The sequence below is a fragment of the Glandiceps talaboti genome, chromosome 2, assembly GCF_964340395.1.
Source record: "Glandiceps talaboti chromosome 2, keGlaTala1.1, whole genome shotgun sequence".
Classification (NCBI taxonomy): domain Eukaryota; kingdom Metazoa; phylum Hemichordata; class Enteropneusta; family Spengelidae; genus Glandiceps; species Glandiceps talaboti.
Window position 1 is genome coordinate 26,987,121 of NC_135550.1, and position 20,397 is coordinate 27,007,517.

General features: G+C 35.0%; 1 protein-coding gene across 1 annotated transcript; it reads right to left on the bottom strand.

Annotated features, from left to right (window-relative positions):
- Positions 1-164: 164 nt before the first annotated feature.
- Positions 165-19,896, bottom strand: LOC144448278 (exportin-1-like). Its single transcript, XM_078138465.1, has 22 exons — positions 19,616-19,896; positions 18,710-18,870; positions 16,495-16,596; positions 15,139-15,273; positions 14,767-14,927; positions 14,184-14,298; positions 12,545-12,664; positions 11,777-11,905; positions 11,079-11,237; positions 10,682-10,873; positions 10,195-10,333; positions 9,591-9,694; positions 8,903-9,137; positions 8,554-8,717; positions 7,881-8,015; positions 7,424-7,528; positions 6,078-6,263; positions 5,273-5,636; positions 4,747-4,881; positions 4,320-4,482; positions 3,785-3,881; positions 165-3,102 (listed from the first exon to the last, which is right to left on the bottom strand). Exons 2-22 carry the CDS (start codon positions 18,836-18,838, stop codon positions 2,956-2,958), a joined length of 3,216 nt encoding a protein of 1,071 aa, XP_077994591.1. The 5' UTR covers positions 18,839-18,870; positions 19,616-19,896; the 3' UTR covers positions 165-2,955.
- Between the last annotated feature and the right edge of the window lie 501 nt (positions 19,897-20,397).

Genomic DNA, 20,397 nt, shown 5'->3' on the forward strand with positions numbered 1-20,397 from the left:
CAAATTTTCACTGATTTCTCATCAGCATTGCCAAGGGTGTGCTACATTTTATCTTGACTGATGACCCACAACAGTACTGTACACCTTACCATGGGATAATGATGAAATGTTTTTTGTGAAAATAACAAAACCACCCACACAAAGACAACTCCTACACGTACAGATAATAGGTTCAACTTTTAATATCTTTAACTGTTTTCTCTTTAGACTTGCAAATAATCAGTCCTCATGTTAAATCTCTTTTTGACTTTACAAAGAAACATGCTGTGAACATTGATATATTCCGCAACACTAAAAGCCTACTACATATAAATCACTACTTCATGTATCTACTAACCTTGTGTCCAAAAACAAAGTTTTACAAATAAACTTCTGTTATATACTTTGATGGAAAAAAAGATAAGAAATTCCTTGAAAAGTAACTGATGACATACTTGTCTTCACAGCACAATTAGTGACACAACTTTTAAAAGTAAACAAAAAACCTCAATGCAAAACTTATGCTTTGTTCATGCGCCAACATAGTGTCACAACCTGGCCTTTCATCCCTGCATATATATAGCTTGCTTTGACCACAAGGATAAACTTGTTGGTGTTACCGTTAACATAAAAGTCCTGGAATTCAATGTACAGCAATTCTTTGGTAAACGTGTCCAGATTTAACAAACTTGGATGATAACTTGACAACATGGCAAAATATATCACAGTTTTGCATTCACTTCATATTCATAGATATATATACAATAACGGTTTTGTCTTTCCTAGGGACTTCAAATTATGGTTTTATGAGCTAAATCACATGTTACTGCCCTGTGATCAATTCTCCATACAGTCTAGACTCTCACAGTCCACTGCCTTCAATAAACTCATTACTTTACTTTAACCTGGACTAATTAGCTGTGAATTCAGAAAGTGGTGTGTCCTCATCAGTTACATCTGTTGTTCATGGCAACAGCTCTGTCATAGTGGGCAATTAGTTCTTTGTAATCAATGAGGGCATGTTATAAAAGTGAACTCAACAGTTATAACTGTAAATGACAATTCAGAAAAGTCAGCAGACTGTGTGAGTCTATATGCAGCCAGAATCACATGATAGACCTATTTTCTCGTTGAAATTCTGCATTGCTTACATTGAATCAGAGATTGGAATTCTGTATCCTACTTTCGAGATGGGTGTAACAGTGGCAACTTGCTTATAGATAACACAAATAGCAAAACACCTCAACACTTTCTAGTGCAGTTGTTGTTGATTCATCACTGTCAAAAATAGCTTAGAGGTATAGCTTCTGCAGTTTTACACAGTGCGTATTGCTTTATATAACCAGCTTAGATGGTATGTAAAAGCTGTGAAACTAGTTTTGGTCTGGGTAGAAGTTCAAGCTTGTGAAGGGTTCGCACATCCTACAACTTACTTCCATGTCTATAGTTATTGAATTCCTTACAGAGGTTCTATTTCTTTAGCTTGGTGTTCATATAAGGTGGGATGGGCCAAACACTCATGGACACATACTCTAGCCTATCAACTGGACAACTTGAAACAATTATTTACAGTCTCACTACACATCTTCCACAATGCAAATTATCTAAGCTACAGTAAGTGGCCGAGCAAAATGCAGCCATGTTTTAGAGAAAATAGAAAAAAAATACATTTATGGAAAATTCTCGTCATCTATTTTGATCTGCTTACAGCATAATAAACTACAGCTACAAAAACATTGCACCATGTATCTACATATCGGTATCTGAAATACAAAGGCTGGCACACAACTGTGGCGTTACAAAACCTTACAAATTTCAATGTTTGATACATGGTATCAAAATGGACTCCTCAGTATACTGAAGTCTGAAAATCACTGTTCCAATATGTAACCACATGCTTTACTAAACCAACATCTTACCGAGACAAAATTCAAAATTGAAATCTGCCATTGAAAGATTCTGAAGTCTATAAAGCAGTACTGGTCAAATTTTTTGAAAAGTTAAAACAAATATGATGTATTGGCAACTTGTCAATTGCAACAGTGCCATAGACAATTAGAGAAAGTCTGTTGTATTGAATTTAGACTCATTTTTATACAACTTACAAATGACATCTGACAAAGACAATATTCAGGATATAGTTTTAGTTTTTATGAAATTAATGTATCAAACAAAATATTGTTTCTTAATAAATACTGAGAAAATTGTACCAAAAATAATGACACTATAAACACTGAAAAAGAAACAAACAAATATTTCAAATCCTGACATTCATCAACCCCTATCCCAACCCTGGAAAGCACCATTTCTTTGATTTTATATAATCAGCCCCTCTTCATTGTTAATTATTTCCCATTATTTTCTATTTTTTCAAAGATTATGGTCTTTTTAGATGCTCAACAGTAAAGCTACTAAACCTGTAAATATGTCTGTACAAGGAAAATATCCCTTACAGGGACATGATTTCTAATGATGCACTACAATGTCACTTCTAGCAACTGTCTCCCATACAAATCTAAAAATATCTACCATCTATCCGACAAATGAAACTTTCCATTTATGATAATCTTGAAACCCACAAATTTGTTATCCACGGCTTACTAACATATCTTTATTTTTTTTTAAAAATGAAAAAATTGATCAAGGGTTATTGGGCAAAATATGATGACAGGTCTCCCAAGAAACATATAGAACTGTACAAATATTTCTTTGTCTTGAAAAATAATTTCCCAGAAAATTTGTTAAATTACTAACACTAACACTATTGCTTTCCTATCCATGCAGCGACTGTAATTCAAATTGACTTGTTTCTCTAGTAAAGTAAGTAGAATATCTGTGTAAGCAGGCTTGATTAAACCTGTATGGAACTATGACTAACTATGGTATTTGACAGAAAAACAGAATGCAAGCATTAAACCACTACAATGCATGGCAAGAACAACTGCATGATGTGATAATCACTTGATTCCCATATATCTAGTCTTGCATTTCTTCTGGCATATCATGAGGATTTATTATTCCAGGCACTGCCATCTGAATTTTCCTCTTCTCTTCCACTGCTTGTCGCAAGGCAGTTTCACGCTCTTCAAGATAGAGATCAGTTGTATCATCACCTGCAAATTCCTGTATCAAAAAAAATTCAATTTATTAACATCATGTGTACTCATCATATTGCAAGCACGACAGTGCAAAGTAATATCACCAATAATTATAATATTATATTATTGTCAGGGTAACAGGGCTCGTAATATTTATAAGGCTATTGCTAAATTAGAACAAACAGCTATTTCATTTGCACCCAAACCTTGAATGTTTATAAGTCATCTATACATACTTCTTATCTTAGTCAATTTAGAAATTGGGTCATTAGATATTATCCTCGATATTTTCCAGCTGAATGAAGAAAGACATAATTTATGAAAACTCATAAAAAATTATGGTAATTTGAAAGAGTTTGACTAACACTTCATGCACTGCTGAATCAGTGACATAGATGTGAGTTATCATGATATAGAACAACTACGGTATAAAAACATATATTTTTATTTGAACCCGACATGTGTGTGTGTGGTACAAGGGTATATAAGACTTTCTTCAAATGTGTAATCGAGGTACACTACTTTGATACAATTCCAACACACAATAAATTCATTTTTTTCCTGTGCAGACTGGTTGTTTTCTTTTATAATGACACAAAAGTAGTCTAAAGACCATATATCATTATGGTATTATAGTTGGCTCTGTACTACATACTGCAGGCCTACTGTATCTTTATGTTATATGTCACTTTTTAAACATAATTTACCTTGATTTGAACCAAGAAATCTCTGAGATGTTCTTTAAACTGTGGTATATCATGATTTAAACTGAATAACCCGGTAACAAATAATTTCACCTGAGCACTGCAATGAGAAAGAAAATAGCATATTCCTTGTCAATCATGGAACTAACAGATACAAGAGTACAACTTTCACAAATGTATATCAGTCTTTAATGTTTCACTGGGTACATGAAAAATACACTGTTTCCACTTTATTTTCTGAAGAGAATACATTCTCAATACCTGTTACACCATTTTACTTCATGCTTGATGGTGAAAATACAATAAGATGGTTGACTTATTCTCATATGTGCCTATAGTAATGCATGCATAGTACATGGTATGGGGCTATTATGTTGACCAAGAAACAGAGTGATTGTTATTTCCATGACACACTTTTATTTACAAGCAGTAAAACTCTAATTTCAGGCAACATGAATTGTAGTATGCTTTGTGTTGAACTCATTCAGATTACTGAGTATCTCTGGAATATGAGGTATGTTAGGTATAATTGACTTACTCTTGAAGGTGAGGGAATGCAACTTTTAGGAGGTTGGCAGTGAATTCTTTAATGCACATTTCATTTGTCATACTTCCTTGTGTCGGTGTCAGTGGTACAGTGATCTTGTTTTGTTCCACCAGGTTGAACATGTATGCCAGAATAGTGGCATGCATTGTTAGTCCTGTAACAAAAATAAGCGTGGTACTTTTCAGTACTTTTGGTACAACATGTGAGAAACATTGGTAAGAGAGTCAGAGTGTCCATAATGCTTAAAATTACGAATCACAAGACACTTAATTCTGCTTTGAAAATTGGTGCAAAATATACTGGAGATACAGAAACACATCAGATGACTAGAAGCTGTAAAATTGTAGCTATACACTCTGAAATCCTCGTCCATTGTGAAATAAGTTCACAGTGAACCTGTAAGAGAGTTACACCATACCTGCTGTATGAGAAGTATCTGTAACTACTGAGAGAACATGCTGAAGGACGTCAGTGTAGTAGGTTTGGTAGAAACTCTGTGCGGCCTGCTCATTTTGCCAGACATGCTGAAGTAGACCATACAGGATATTCAAACCTGAATAAAAGAAAGATAATAATAAATAATATGCCACCTTATTATCAACCAACTAACACTCTCAGACAATGATTATTTAAAAGCAAAGCATGTGTTTTCTTGAGAATTTTACAATCTTGGACAAAGAGGGCTACAGTACAAGCATAGGTTAAAGGAAACCATTTACAAATATGCAGAGAAGACCTAACTTCAATTGTAACATCATTATGGAAATCCAAGCTGTGTTAATACTCCCAACTTGTTTCATGTATTTACTAAAGACAAGCGACGTCATTCCATTATGGTACAACCCTGGCAAACACCAATGTGATGTTTTGGGATTGTTGTAACAAACTTTATGATCTGAAAGTAGCAATGTTTAATATTTGTTTTAGTTTAATAAAGCACTCACCTGTGTCGGCAACATTCCTCATAGTATGTTTGAAAGCCCAGATTATAGAGTCCAAAACAAGTTTGAATTGCATGGGTGGGATATTGAGTAATGCTGGGAAACAATGTGAATTGACTGCTTGCAGTAACAAGAAAAAGTTGGTCCTGTGTTCTGGGTATTCCTCAAAATTCTTATTTATCATATCCAATGTAAATTCAAACACAGCATCAAAGATCTTTGGTACTTCAACTGTGATATGTCCTTCTAATTTATTTATTGTTGTTGCCATGGTACTCAAAACTTCGGGTTCACGAGCTGCTGGAACATTCCTGGCATAATCACCAAGCACTGCATCCAGTAATGGTGGAATGAAGTTCTCAACAACCTATTTGGAAGATAACAATTTGGAAGTGATTACTAGAAATTTAACTGAATATTTCATAGGTTCACAACAAAACAAATCATCCGATACAATGCAATAGCTTCACCTCTACTTCCTCACTGATTATGATTAATTACATAATAATAATAATAATAATAATAATAATAATTACAATATCATGTCACAAATTCTGTTGAAATTTTCACTTGTTTGCCAACATATAAGAGTATCTCTCTACAGGAACTTTCTATTCATTGTCTGGTCTTGTTTCATTTATACATTCTGATGACCACACACACAACAGCAAAACTTACCTATTTTGATATAGGACAACTAATCATTCTGTAATATTTGGTACTTCAACATTACATATTTGTACTTTAACACTGTCTTGAAATCATCTAAGAATCAAAATGACGGCTTACAATAGTGAACTATACCTACCATTTGAGGTTCACTTGAACGGCTGACCCAACCTGATATAAGTTTCAGGGTTTCTTTCTTCACAGTACGCATACTACGGATCAACGGTTGCTTTGTGACCATCTCTCCATTTGATGTTATTGCTCCTGAGATGTTTTCACTCATACATTTGTATATATTCAACATGTCGAGGTATATCCTACCAAGCTGTAAACATAGATTGTAAAACTACCTTAGTGGTTGATAACTTACTGGCTGGTTATACCAAATAGTTAGGGGCAGTGTCATTTTAAAACTGATGCACAAAAACGTAATTCCTTTGTTTTAGTTTAATCCCCCCCTCCCCCTCAAAACCAAATATCTTAATGCAAAATGGGGAAATAAACGACCTGTCCTACATGTATGTTTATATCATATACCATGACATCTATAAACACAACAAACTCTAATTGCAATTCAAACTGTAAAACATTTTGCTGTCTCTGCAAAACATAGCTTCAACTGGAAATTGTATTTACCAGTTCCCATGCTTTTTAGCCTTCAAGTTGTTTCTGTGGAGTTGTTTTTATTCGCACGTTTCCCTAATTTATACACGTTGGTTTTGACTGTCGCACCACGACAGTGATGAACACGTTGACGGCGGCCACAGCTTTCACATGCATGTTTCAACTTATCAGTTGAAAACATCTACAAATCTGTTTGGAATTACTAAACTACTGCTGAATAATTATTTCAGGCGATCAAACTTTTTGGTTTTCACATTAATAGAAGATATATATATACATGATATGACCCAACAAATGAAAAAAAATCTCTTGAATTCAGGAACTTCTGTTTAGTTGTTGGTGAATAATAAAACCATGTTTTTGCAGCATTCAAGTGGTTGTTTTTGTCATTCATTTATTGTACATCATTCCCTGGCTAGGTGGGTTACTTGGCCATATGGTTACTTTATATGCATCTCTCTCTGTGTATGTCGGCAATGTTTCTGTCATTTTTTAAAGACAAGAAAAATAGCATTGCATCTTTTGATTCCATTTTTATAGCAAGAATAAAAAATCCTTATAGCGATTTTGACACACACAAAATGAAATCTTACCCACCCCCTCTAAACGAAGGAATTACGTTTGTCATGTGTCAGTTTTAAAATGACACGGCCCCTTACCTCAGATCTGTTTTGAACTGAGAAATTTTTATTTTGTATGCTTTAAACAGGATTTATTCATATACAAAAGAATAATCTGTCAATTACAGAAAATCAATTATTCAGCAACAATGGACATGCATACACTTTGGAAAGTATATTTTCCAACCACAATCTCTATCAATGTACTGTAAAATATTACAATGTCAAAAGTAATGCCTACCTGCAGTACAAATGGATGGCCAACTGCTTTACAAGCTCTAACATTTGTCTTCAGTATACTTCCTAACTGCTTTACAATTTCTGGTTCTTTGAGAACATCAACATTCTGCAAATACAAAAGATATGACAATTATTTCAACAAATTTGAGCAATAAAAATCAGGAAAAACTTTAATAGCAAGTCACTGTAAGAGCAATCAAATGTTCTAAAATGGTGACTGTTATTGAACACTTGGGCTGGGCATGAAAATTCAATTTCTTATTATTTTTGTAAACGTGAAGGTTAACATTTTCCATAGACATTGGCAGAACTGCTATTTCAAGAAAGTAAATTAGCTGTCTTTGGCTTACACCCAAGAAAAGTATACTATCACAGAATGGTTCTTATGTGAAACAAATTCTTCAATTGAAATCTGAAAAGTTCAGTAACATAAAATACTCATTTGTCTATTTAATTACCTTAGACGCCTGTTGAATAATTCCATCCCACACTTGGTTTGGCAGTAACATGTATTTCTCTATGAGGTGCTCTTGTACTCCAGTATCTGTTTGTGCACTAATCATGTAACCAACAGCTTCATAGAATGTGTGAACCTAAATAAGGAATGTAACAAATAACTTGTCATTTGCAATACAGATCTGAATGTTTGTGTCATTGCAAACATGAGAAAGAAGGAGAACACGGCCTTACTTCTAAGGAAAATTCCAAATTGGCAAACTGGAAGTAAAGACCCGACGTGTTACACTAAATGTATGTACGTCTAAGAGAAAAACGACCCTGCCACGCTAATAAACGGGTCAAAACTACAAAGAACCTCAAAAGAAAAGAGAACAATGTCAAAAGAGACAAGAAAGAATGGAAATACCTGCAACGGTAGTGCCATGAAATGTTTGAAGAACTTTACCGAAGTATGAGAGTAGCAAGGCATATGCAAAGCTAGGCAAATAAGAACTGGCTAGTATTGGTAGTATTGGTGAGGGGAAAGTCTTGTCTTTCGCGAGACCAAAGAATTCTTGCCGAGTGGCGTTATGAGTATGCAAATATAGCCTAATTGTTATGCATCAGGTAAGTTGATTGATTGCAATAGAAAGCATGAAGTATGATCTCCTTTCATCAATTTAGAGATATTACCTGTTGTGGTTGAAGATCACAAATAATAGTATTTATACTGTTGAGAATCTCTTCAATAAAGGGCATAACTTCTCCTACTTGCACTTGAACAAAATGTCTCCGGCACTTTTGGGCAATCTTGATGAAGGTATCACAAGCCATGTCTTGAACACCATCATGTGTTTCTGTAAGTCAAAGAAGAAATTAAAATGAAATCTCTTGACTTCACTGATCATATCATTTTAGTTATCAGAACTTTATTATTTGGTAATAAACGAATGAATGAACAGGAAGGTATAAGGCAAAGGATAGGAAGGGAGAAAAGTGCGAGTTCATTGCTTACAACATATTCCTCTTGATATGAACTTACCATGCATGAATTCAAATAACTTATTGACCACAGTTTTCAAGAATTTCCAGTGTGCTCTAAGAAATCTTGGGTACTGTCCGACCACATACATAATATTAGATGCAATGATTGCCTTGTTGTCTTTCCCTCTCTTCTGTTCACATAACCCTAAAAGATCTTTGATGACTGTCACCAGGAATCTCTTTTCATCTTCTTCATGCATGGCTCCACTTATAGATCCTATCGCCCAACACAACTGAAATGGTAAAATTGGGTGTCAAACTTTAGGCATATTACTGGTCCTCTAAAATGTACATTTCTGGTCAATATTAGGATTCCACAATGTAATTTGTATCAATATCAACAGGTTTCAATAAACTAGTAGTTCAGCACATTCACTGTGGAAAGAAAGTGATATTTTCTATAAATTCTATATATCATTATCATATGCTAAAGACAGCACATTCCATTGGACCACACCCTACTGGTAAGGTTCATATTTTGTACATACTGCTGTTGACATACCATGTGATATCCAATATAACCTGTAACCACAAAAGTAGACAGCTTGTTTTGATGACAATGATGTTAGTCTTTCATGGTAAAATATACTAGAAGTGAAAAAGAAAATGGACAAAAAAAAAAAGTTAAACAAACTGCTTGGGCTACCAGGTCTAATGTTACGTCTCCTCAAAGGGGCGTTACTTACAGTATTCAGATTTTTCCATGACCACTCCTGGCCATTCACTTGTAAGTGAAGCTTCTCTGTCATTATCTGCTCAGTATCAGCATAGTCCAAGTGAGTCAAGTATACTGAAAAGAACCAAATCTCCTTTCAGTCATTGTACACAGTGACTTTCATGTCATGAAAATATGTAATGCTCCATGTGGAGACTAATAAATCAACTACTTATTCCATACATATACACTTTCTGTAAAATTTTCCAACAGAAATGACAATTAGAAGTCAGAACTGCAGGCTATTGTATAGTAGTATGGATAACTAGTAAAGAACAGGGCTGACAACATGTCTACACATGTAAACATAGTAGTCCATTCTGACAAGCTTACATATTTACAGGGATCTATAGAGAATCCTTTGAGTTGTTACCGGTAAGGGTCTTTGCTATATTCAATATGAGACATTTGACATAATAGCTCTTGTGGATAAAAATTCACTACTCCTAGTTTTGGTCATTCAATCAGGTGATTGTAGTTGTCCAACACACTGTTAGTGTTATTTTTTACCTGTACCACCTGCCATCATACACTTACAATTACAACTGAAAAGACGTCAATTTGCTGACACTTACCAAGCGTTTCTCTCATGTTTTTGTACAAGTTGATAGAATCTGTATCTTTCATGAACTCTCTCACAACTTCTCCCTGGTCATTTTCTACAACTAAAACTTCTTCAGGTTTTGCCATTCTTGATATCATTACTCGTCTTACCTAGAACACAAAATCATCAAACTTTTTTTAATAGCAAATTTTGTTTCTTATCCTCGAATGGGCAGCTCAAGTTTTACACTAGAGGTCAGGGACATGACTAGATACACAATAAATAAAAGTTTCCTAGCACACACACACACACACACACACACACACACACACACACACACACACACACACACACACACACACACACAGTATGGGTACACGATTTTCAGCTGCAGCATATTGGAAAAAAGGTTTTTTTTTATCAGTTTGCATCAACATTCAAATGCACTTTGCTAACATCTGAATTCAAATATCATGGTACAATAATAAAGTACTACCACACAGAACTTTGAAGCTTACCTTTGATAGAACAGGATTATAAAGCTGTCTTCGTACAGGCATTTCACTGTTTTGTTGCCCCAACAGGAATGGCGAGGAGGAAAAGGGACTTTCTCTATAGAGTTCAGATGCCAGGCTATTCCAGTACTCCAGACAAATCTTGAAAATTTCTGTTTCATCAACCTCTGATATTAACACCAAGTACTGTAATGCCTGTGTAACAAAGTGTACAAAATACTCACTGAAAATTGCATATGCTTTGTGAATAACTATATTTCTGAAATTTGTTGTTCATGACAAAGTAATGTGACCCGCAAACAATTTAAGTAATTAAAATCATACACAATATGGATGATAAACTTAATGAAGTCTGATGTTTTCACAACAAAAATGATAAACTAATACAGTTCAATCTTACCTCCATTAAGCCAGTGTGGAGATCTGATTTTCTTTCTATAAGCTGACTATGCTCTTTGAGAAAAGTGCACAGGAACAGACTAAGGTTCTGAATGAAGTTCTGTTCATCATCTCTACCATTTGCATACGCATCTCTGAGATTTGTATCCAGTGGCAGTATCTGAAAGGAAGGCCAAAAAATGTCAAAACAAAGTCACTCTCCTCTACTATCATATTAGTAATTTGTAACCTCCGAGAATGCTAAAGAAGTCATAATATCTGGAGCTCAGGAATGGTGAATCCTTTCAATGTAAATTTCTTGATTTGGTTAACTTCAGTTGTCAACATTGATAATAGTCTTCTCCCCTTGCTAGCATTACAACTATTGGTACCTCATTGAACACTATAGGCCATAAAATGATACAAGAACCTGCCACCATGATGGAATAGTTTTTCAGCTTCTCACTATCTATATCAGAAAATACCAATATGAACAATAACACTTCTTTTATGTATTGCATTTACATCAGCAGTCTGCAGATCAATTCCATTCCAAATGTTGTTTGTTGAATTACAAAATACAACATTTAGTCAAACTTGCATACAGAGGAAAGGCAAATTTTGTACTTTTGATATAATTTTTTTTCAACTTTCCTTATCATAATGGACTAAATTCTACTCTTAGCTCCTTCTTTTGATCAGTACAAGACAGTGACCCACCTGTTTCAACTGACTCATAGTCAATGTGAATAATACAACAAACTGTTCATCATACTGATTTACATGGACACCAGCAACTTCAGTCAAGCACTTCAGTGTTACATTTCGAAACATAGGCACATTGAGAAACTATAAAAAAAAAGAAGAAGTTAAACTTGAGTTACAAACATTACACATTATCACATCAATGTGTCTACCCTGCAAGCTCATTGTGCGATCAAAAAGTTTTCCTAACACTCCTAAGTTGCAGTCTTTTCACTGAGGTAACAATTTTGAAATCGGTCAGCATACAAAATGCCAACACACAAGTAAATCTGAGTTGACACTTTGAGATGTGGTTACATATGCAAAATGGGGCCTAGTAACAGATTGCAGTGTTTTTCAAAGTTATTGGTACCCTCTAATGATAGCCAAATTTAGTTGTTGTGGGTCAAAATGACAACAACTGGCAGTTCTTGTGAGTCCCTACATAGTAAGAGATAGGGGAACACCAAATATTGATGCGTCACTAGAAATTGTGTGCATCAGTGGCACATCAAATTGGTTTAGAGGGCACACTGACCTGATGACAATGCTACCAGTTCCTTGACATTATTCAACCTGTTTTAGTAGTTGATTACCACATAAATATATCACTCGGAAATAACAATAACCACCAAAACCTCTAAGATTACAAACTGTGTCATAAATTCCAAACTGATGTCATCAAAATCTTTCCAAGATCTTATATAGTATTTTTGCATTAATAAACTCAAAATCAGAACTCACCTTATAAATAAGTGTTGTTATGAGTTTTGTCTCAAAAATATAGCCCAAAGGTATCCAGTTCAAGAATCGTAGAAGAGTTTCCAACGTTGCTCCGACAAGGGTGGGATTTTGTGAGTTGTCCTGAAGAAAAAAAGGTACAAGTTTGATTAACTGACTTGCTTTACAACAGAATTTTGAACAAGCAGAGATCTGGTCAGTATTTTGCCATGGGAGTAAAGGAAGGGATGTTTGTAATATTTACATGAGTATTCCAGTTTCTTTACCAAAGTTCCCAACTAAAGCTTAAGGAATGAGAAACTGTCAGTTTGACCTGATTTCAACACTTTCTGTTACCCAGGTACCCCAACCTTAGCAAATACACTGCTGGTTTATAGAGAATCATGAGATGATACAGTTGTAAAGTCACAAACTCATTAAATATGCCTGGAGTATTTAAACTAGAGTAAAATTCTTGATTGTACCCATATCTTTCAAAGGAAATACAACTCTACAGTTATTCACTTCTAAAAAAAATCTAGACAGTATCAAACTATCACACTATGTAGTACACATATGGTAGGAATGCCAGTAATTCAACAAGCCTTCAATCGAAGACATAGCCCCCAACTTATATGTTTTATGGCAAAGTTATTGTGCAAATATGAATGGTGTCTCGGTGATACAAAACTTCACAATTTATTGACCAATGTGCCATTTGACCTTGAATATGGAGATCAAAGGCAAAGGTCAAGATATGAAAAGAAAGCGGACCTTTGGGGTATAGACATTTAAATAGAATCTTTGTTTATTGAACTTCTTGAGTTAAACAGAGAAAGAAAGTTTTGGTCATTTCACCTTGAAAGTTTGTTGTGGTCAAAGGTCAATGTCATAAGAAAGCTAGTCGTTGATGATGTGAGGCTAGACACTTGAATGGTGTCCATATGTATCAAACTTTTGACAATAACAGGCAAAATATGCTTGTTTATCACAAACATGGCTGCCATTTTGCTATTCAGGTCACAGTCATGAAATTAAGTGATGTGTATGTCTCCCAAAATCAAAGACATGATTACAATATCACCACCACTTGAAATATTAGATTCAAAATGCTATGAAAATAATGAAGATAACCCAAATTTGGCTATTTGACCTTGCAAAAGGCTTCCACGGTCAAAGGTCAGGGTCTTAAAAGAAAGCTTATATTTGATGATATGGGTGTTGGCACTTGAATGGGGTCACTATGTATAATACCTCCAAAGTTATGATGCATATTGTGAAATTTAACAACAAATTTGGCCGCCATTCGTAAAACATATGTCTCATATAGCATATTAATTATTATCTTGTGCCAGGTTTGGTTGAAATTGGGTGGTGCATGCTAGAGATATGAGGGTGAACGCACGTATGCACGCACACATGCATGAACCCCAACTTATAAGTCCCCTGCCCTAGCCGGGCAGTGCCCATTTGGGACTAAAAATAACCAACACAATAAAATATGGGGAATAATTATGCAATGTTCAGTTGAAACATGTATATGATGAGCAGTACAGTTCATACAGGTCTGTTAAAATACACACATCAACAAAAAAAACAACTTGAATACGGAAGCAGCTAGTACAATATTACTAGATGACTAACAAAGTGAGTGGAAACCTACCATTACAAATTGGCAAAGTTGAAATATCTGTGAGAACTCATTGCACATACTGTCTTTCAGATGTTTGGCTTTTGTCTGGGTCATTTGGCCACTGGAAAAATCAAACACTTCTTCACTACAGAAAGTAAGAAAACCAATATTACAGATTAAACGACCAATTACCTATGTATCAGTCAGATATGAGCAATCAAAATATACTTGCCGTGTGCTGAAAATTCCTTTGTTTTTTTGTCGCTTGATCATCACACGATCATTGTCTCATTTGACAGTGCTTTTTCTCGACGTATTTTTGTCTTCAAAGATACATTTTTTGTAAGGTTGCAGTACGGAAAGTAAGCTTTCCATTGATGTATAATACATAAAAATTGGACGATGGGGAAAAATGGGGAACACTTTTTAATATCACCATGTGTATATTCAGACAACCACGCATAAGCGTGGACGGTTTGATGCCAAACATTTTCGTTTGGTTTTTATTAATTTCTTTCTCATAAAATTTGCAAGACTGAATGGGTAACGAACATTTTGCAAAAACTCATCCAACAGAAACATCTTTCAAGTGATTTACAAAATCTGCACTTACCTCAGCAACTTTAGAATGTGCATGTTGTTCTGACAAAGTGATTCATTTGTTTTGCTGGCACCAACAATATCACCAATGAAAGATGGCCAGTTCTTGGGCCACTCTTGTTTCAAAATCTGCACAAGTATCATGTTCAGTTTACCCAAGTAGACCTTCTCTTTCTATTGAAATGAGAAATACAATATGAAAGTCAGTTATGTAGGGTTAAGCACACTCACAACTTTCTCTTTTGTTTTGCCCTTGTAGAGTTCAGGTAACTCTAATTGATGACAATCTTGTATTTATTTCAATATTTTATGCCAGTGTCACACAAACACATAAAATTCTTGCTGATGGACAAAGCATCATGTTTGGAAAATAAGTATAACTCACCTCTAGATTTTTGGAGTCAGAGGATAACTTGATAATAAGTCCAACTGTATATTTTTTTATTCCTTCACACTGACTCCTCGGTAACACCTTCCATCTTGTTTTGATGACAGTCTCCAAAATTTGAAGTGCATAATACTATTATGAACAAAAAGAAAACCCTTATTAAACATTATGTCAACTGGTTCTGTGTAATATATTAATAGATTTGACTATCTAGAGGAATTACTGAATGCAATTTTTCTCACAACCTTACCATAATGTATTGTAAAGGATACTTAAGTGATTGGGAGGTCTGTAAATTTATAACTAGATTTTTCTACAATTTATTCGACTATCTTGTGGTACATTTGTAGAAGGGAAGATATTTTGTATCACTATGTAACATTGCAAACATGCAATGAATGAAAAAGTGATATTGAAGTTTCCCCACTATGAAGATAGATAAGAAAAGTCCAACTAATTTTGGCAAACTGGTATTTTAGATACAAAGACAAGTAATTCAAAAATTAATTCAAGTCTTAAATATTTCAAAACTACTTTCAAAAATTGAATAGTAAAACTTTACAAAATATAAACTACAAGTGACCTAGCGATCGAACTAGCGATCAAACTAGCTCAGAGTCTGCTGTTTTTTGTTTTGTTACATAAATGGTACCTTAGATGGACAAGGTGAACACCTCAAAGGTTGTATTAGTTGTCAATGACTATTTTCTAGAAACAGTTCAACTATGCTACTATTAAGAAAATAACCATAGTAGTTCGTCATTCTTGGTTAATATCACCTATAAACCTGGTCAAACACACCCCTACAAAATATATATCCCATCATAACTAGCTTATGGCTTCAAAAGAAAATTTCTTCAATTCTGTGAGTACTGAAAAATTGTTCACTACTATGGTTGTCATTCATTGTAGTAGAATATATTTTTTTTCCAGCCAATGGGGTTTACCTGATTACAAATTACGAAAAAAAACAACCAAAAAACAATAGTGCCAGTGGCATTGTGGTACAACTGTAAAGTTTGTGATCATTTAAAAAAATGTTTATCAATGTTTATTCACTTGCCCACCCAACGTTATCATCTTTGCAGTATGTACCACCACTTGGCTGTTGCCATGGGCATGGTTTTGTGACCAAAAATACCCCAAATATTTGCTTAAAATAAAAAATTATACACTTATAAACTTAACTCAACTTTAAAAAAATTGACGGATGATGGAGAATCAACCTAGCTCTGGTCAGTGTTATCAAGCTGTTTTCCCCTAACTGAGGTTGGTATTTCCTCATGTAACAGTCAAACTTTGAGCTTCAAGGTAATTCATTTTCTTAACAGCTAAATTATAGGTAATACTTACTTTTGTTTGTTGATTGTTGGAGTACTCAAGTATTGTATCCACTCTCGTCCAAGCATCTGGGTGTTCTTTTAAAGTTGTTAGAACGTCTTGTGCCATACGTTGCTAGAGAGGTAGTACATGTAAATAGAAAGGAAATGTCAAACTGCACTATACCAAATATATGACCATATAACTAAAATTTATACGGGTAAACACTATGATACCGCCTTTGAATTGGTTGTAGTACATTTTTAGTTTCAATACACACTTCCTGGTATGAAATTGGAGTGCAAAATTTGTGTGAAAATGGGGAGATGTCCTCTTTTTTAATTTATTTTAATACTGGCTCATGAACAAGCCGCTCTATCACTACTTTCAGTGAAAGCACTTTAAAGCCCAAGGTGCAACCAGGCTATGTGCCAACACTACGGAAGTAGGTTTACACATGTGCAATGGAATATGTTTGTTTATCTGGTGGGAGCATTTGGTAAATCCGACCCAGGTAATTTATCAACATATTAGTGGTTGTTCACACATATTGGTTACGTGTAGTTCTTGCCTACTCCAAAGAGTCCCTTGTTATATTTTTTTGTCCAAGTGACAGTGTTTCTGCTACGTTTCTTTCCGGTGTGTACATACGGCCAGACACCCAGTCTGGGTGAAACACATATTTCTATAAAGATATATATATATAAATTATAGCCAGAGAAAATTATATTTTGAGGGACCTGCTCCAGCACCATCCAAACACTGTTACACAACGACAATTTGTGTAATTGAAATTGAAAACTGATATTCTTGGCCGGGTACAAACTAACTTTAATAGTAATACTTGTATCATTTGTATAACGTGCTGGATTACACTTACAGTTGCACATGTACACTAGCGTCGGCATTTGGTTGATCATTACATAAATTTGAAAACACCAAAATCATTAGATAGATGACAATTTTTTTTACAGATTACAGAGATTACATGTAGGTCGTGTTTGGACAACATAATCGGGAAAACTTCAAAATTAACTTCACAAGTATCGCACGGACCAGAGCGGACTAAGCTTTACACTTCCATACTTACTGTACACTAAGTAGCTAGATACATGCGATCTTGAGTTTGGCAAAAATATCATTGATGCTCCCGTTATTTTCCTTCCATGTTCTAATTCTTTGAAAGTATCAGTTATGGCTGTTTTGTGATTGATTTAAACTTGTATTTCCAAACCCAATGTGTCATCTCAGAAAACAGTCAATAAAATCACAAACATGTGCTTCTCCGAGTTATCCCAATGTGTACGAGTACCACCCAAGCTATTTTAAAACAAATGCAAAAATGCATACGTTGTGGTGGGGTGAGTACCAACTCTAGTTTGGTCTCCGCTCTGTCTCTGTATGTTTGACTACGACGTCAGTCGATGTCATTTACATTACGAGGATTATTAAATTGTGGTTTTCTCAGCAGCAGTACTTTAAAGAGCATTATGAAAACTGCAAGCACTGCTCCCGGTCCTGAGTACACCCCTGGCACTCAAGTATCATGTTTTTAGGACTGCACTGCAGCACTGCAGTGCAAATAGCACTAGTGATGACTGTTCTGGTACTGTGTTCATCAGACTGAGTTCTAGTACATCACAAAAATTAATATATAAAAATCCCCAATTTTCTCCATAAACATCTTTTTCGAGTAGACTGAAAATCTATCTTACTTGTGTATACTACCCAATTGTTTGATTTCATAAATGATCAGCATGAGTGCAAATGACAACTCTTTCAGTCTACTAGTCAGTATTGCCAGGGATCTATTCTTATAATACATGTTAGCACTTACCAAATGATGCTTATGAAAGGTCAATAAGTGATAACTATTATTATAAACAAAATTATAATTGTGTCCTTCATAAATCTGCATATAAACAGATGCTACTCTCTTCCATGGACAATTCAGATTGGGACAGTCGTTCAAGGTGGTACACAACACGTAGAATAGGTGATCAAGTGTGAAGGTCATACATTTGAATTAATAATGGGTGTATATGCACAAATGTGTACACAAGATACACAGTTCATGTTCTATTGACCTGATGACAACTCAGATGAGTTAACAAAAACTGCTTTCTTGACTAGAGAGGTCCTATTAACTTGGAAATTTATTTCCTGGGAGTCAAGAAGAACTGAACCTACCATAAATATTTGCCTTATTAAACACCTGACAAAAAAAAAACTATTAAAAGTCACATACCTGATTGCCTTCTCCATTATACAGACATTTGACAACACTATCTAACAGATTTATATCCAACTTCTGATTGAAATCCAGTAGCTGGTTTGCATGTTCAGTCAATGCTGTCATGTTTCCTGGACTTCTCATTTGTATAAACAGCCTAATGGATATCACTCTCCCTGAAGACAAATTAGTTTTGTTATTTAACTATTTTGGTTTTAAAATACTTTTTAAGTCAAAGATAACTCTGTTTCTTTTTTTTTTTTGTCCAGTGATGATTACAAAACAAGTGATGACCAATGTGTTTATATACTGTACATTTCATCAGATATCAACCACACCAAACCAGTCTCAACTGGTTTCAAACTTCATACCTTGTTGATTTTGTTTTGGACGTGAACGTAAATTTACAGAGTGGCCATTAATATTCACACGGAGCATAACAATGCATCGCTTATCAACCTTACATCATATAAATTCATGCATGCTAATATGTGTGTATGTTTACACTTGCTCCCTTGTCTATGGCTTGACAGAGTGTAGAATTATAGTGTAATAAATGCAGCGACTGCGATGAGCTGATGTTTCGCTTTGTACTGCATTTGAATGAATGAATGAATGATAGTTATTAAACCGACATAAAAATGCACTCTTTAAAAAACACAAACAGCTTGCACAACTATTATTACGTAGTTACTGTAATAGACTTTTCGTTAAATTGGGCAAATCCCTCTAAAACATAGTGATGACTGTTACTCAAAACCTGTGTGAATGAAACCGTACTACGCATGTGTAGTAGGTTTAACATGTGAACAAACAATCGAATGCAGGATACATGACCATGGCATGTATACTAGCCCACGTGAATGTTGCATGCCACAACGATAACACATTATGCATCTTCAATTTCAGATAAATTCTTACCTTAGATACTTATTCCTGAAAACGCAAGCAAGCGCTTTTGAGAAACCACCTCGAATGTCAGTAAATTCAAACCGCTTCACTGCTCGACTGCTTATGTAGCTTGTTTACGGCGCGAGTGTTGAACATGCGATCCAGCTGAACTCAAACCCGGAAGTAAACTCATACACACATCACAGGACTGTTATTAGCCCAAAAATGCATGAATAGACTCAAGCTTTTCGTCAAAATGAGCGCAAAACTCCAAATATCACCAACACCTCTTTATTTTACCTTTTCCTTCTGTAGCGTGATGGAAAATTTTGGCTTTTTTCTGCTTTTCAAAACCGGTTAGAACCAGTTCGTGTTATTTCCGGATAATTCCGATAGTTGCCGAATCATGATGAGCCATTTAGAGCAAAGAGCCCAGGTCTGGGACGTGATGAATGGAAGACGAAAACAGAGGGGTGCCAACATGTTTATACCGTTTATCTCACACGGCTCTATTTACTAAGTGGACAACTGGCAATTTTTTCGTCGAATGCAAATACTGTAATAACCACACAGAAAAAACCCTCACCCACTTTCCTTCGGATTTTACCATTTCTCAGCAACTAGCAACTTTCGGTTATTTGAAATTGGCCCGTTCCATTATTGTGTGGGTCTTCCCAACATGAGTGACCGTTTCAAAAGCTACAAATTATGAAAAAACGATAGCAACAGCATGTGTATCGTCAAACAGTGTAAAGATACACTATTTTATTCTACTCAATCATTCGAGACGTTTTTATTTGAAATGGATGTAT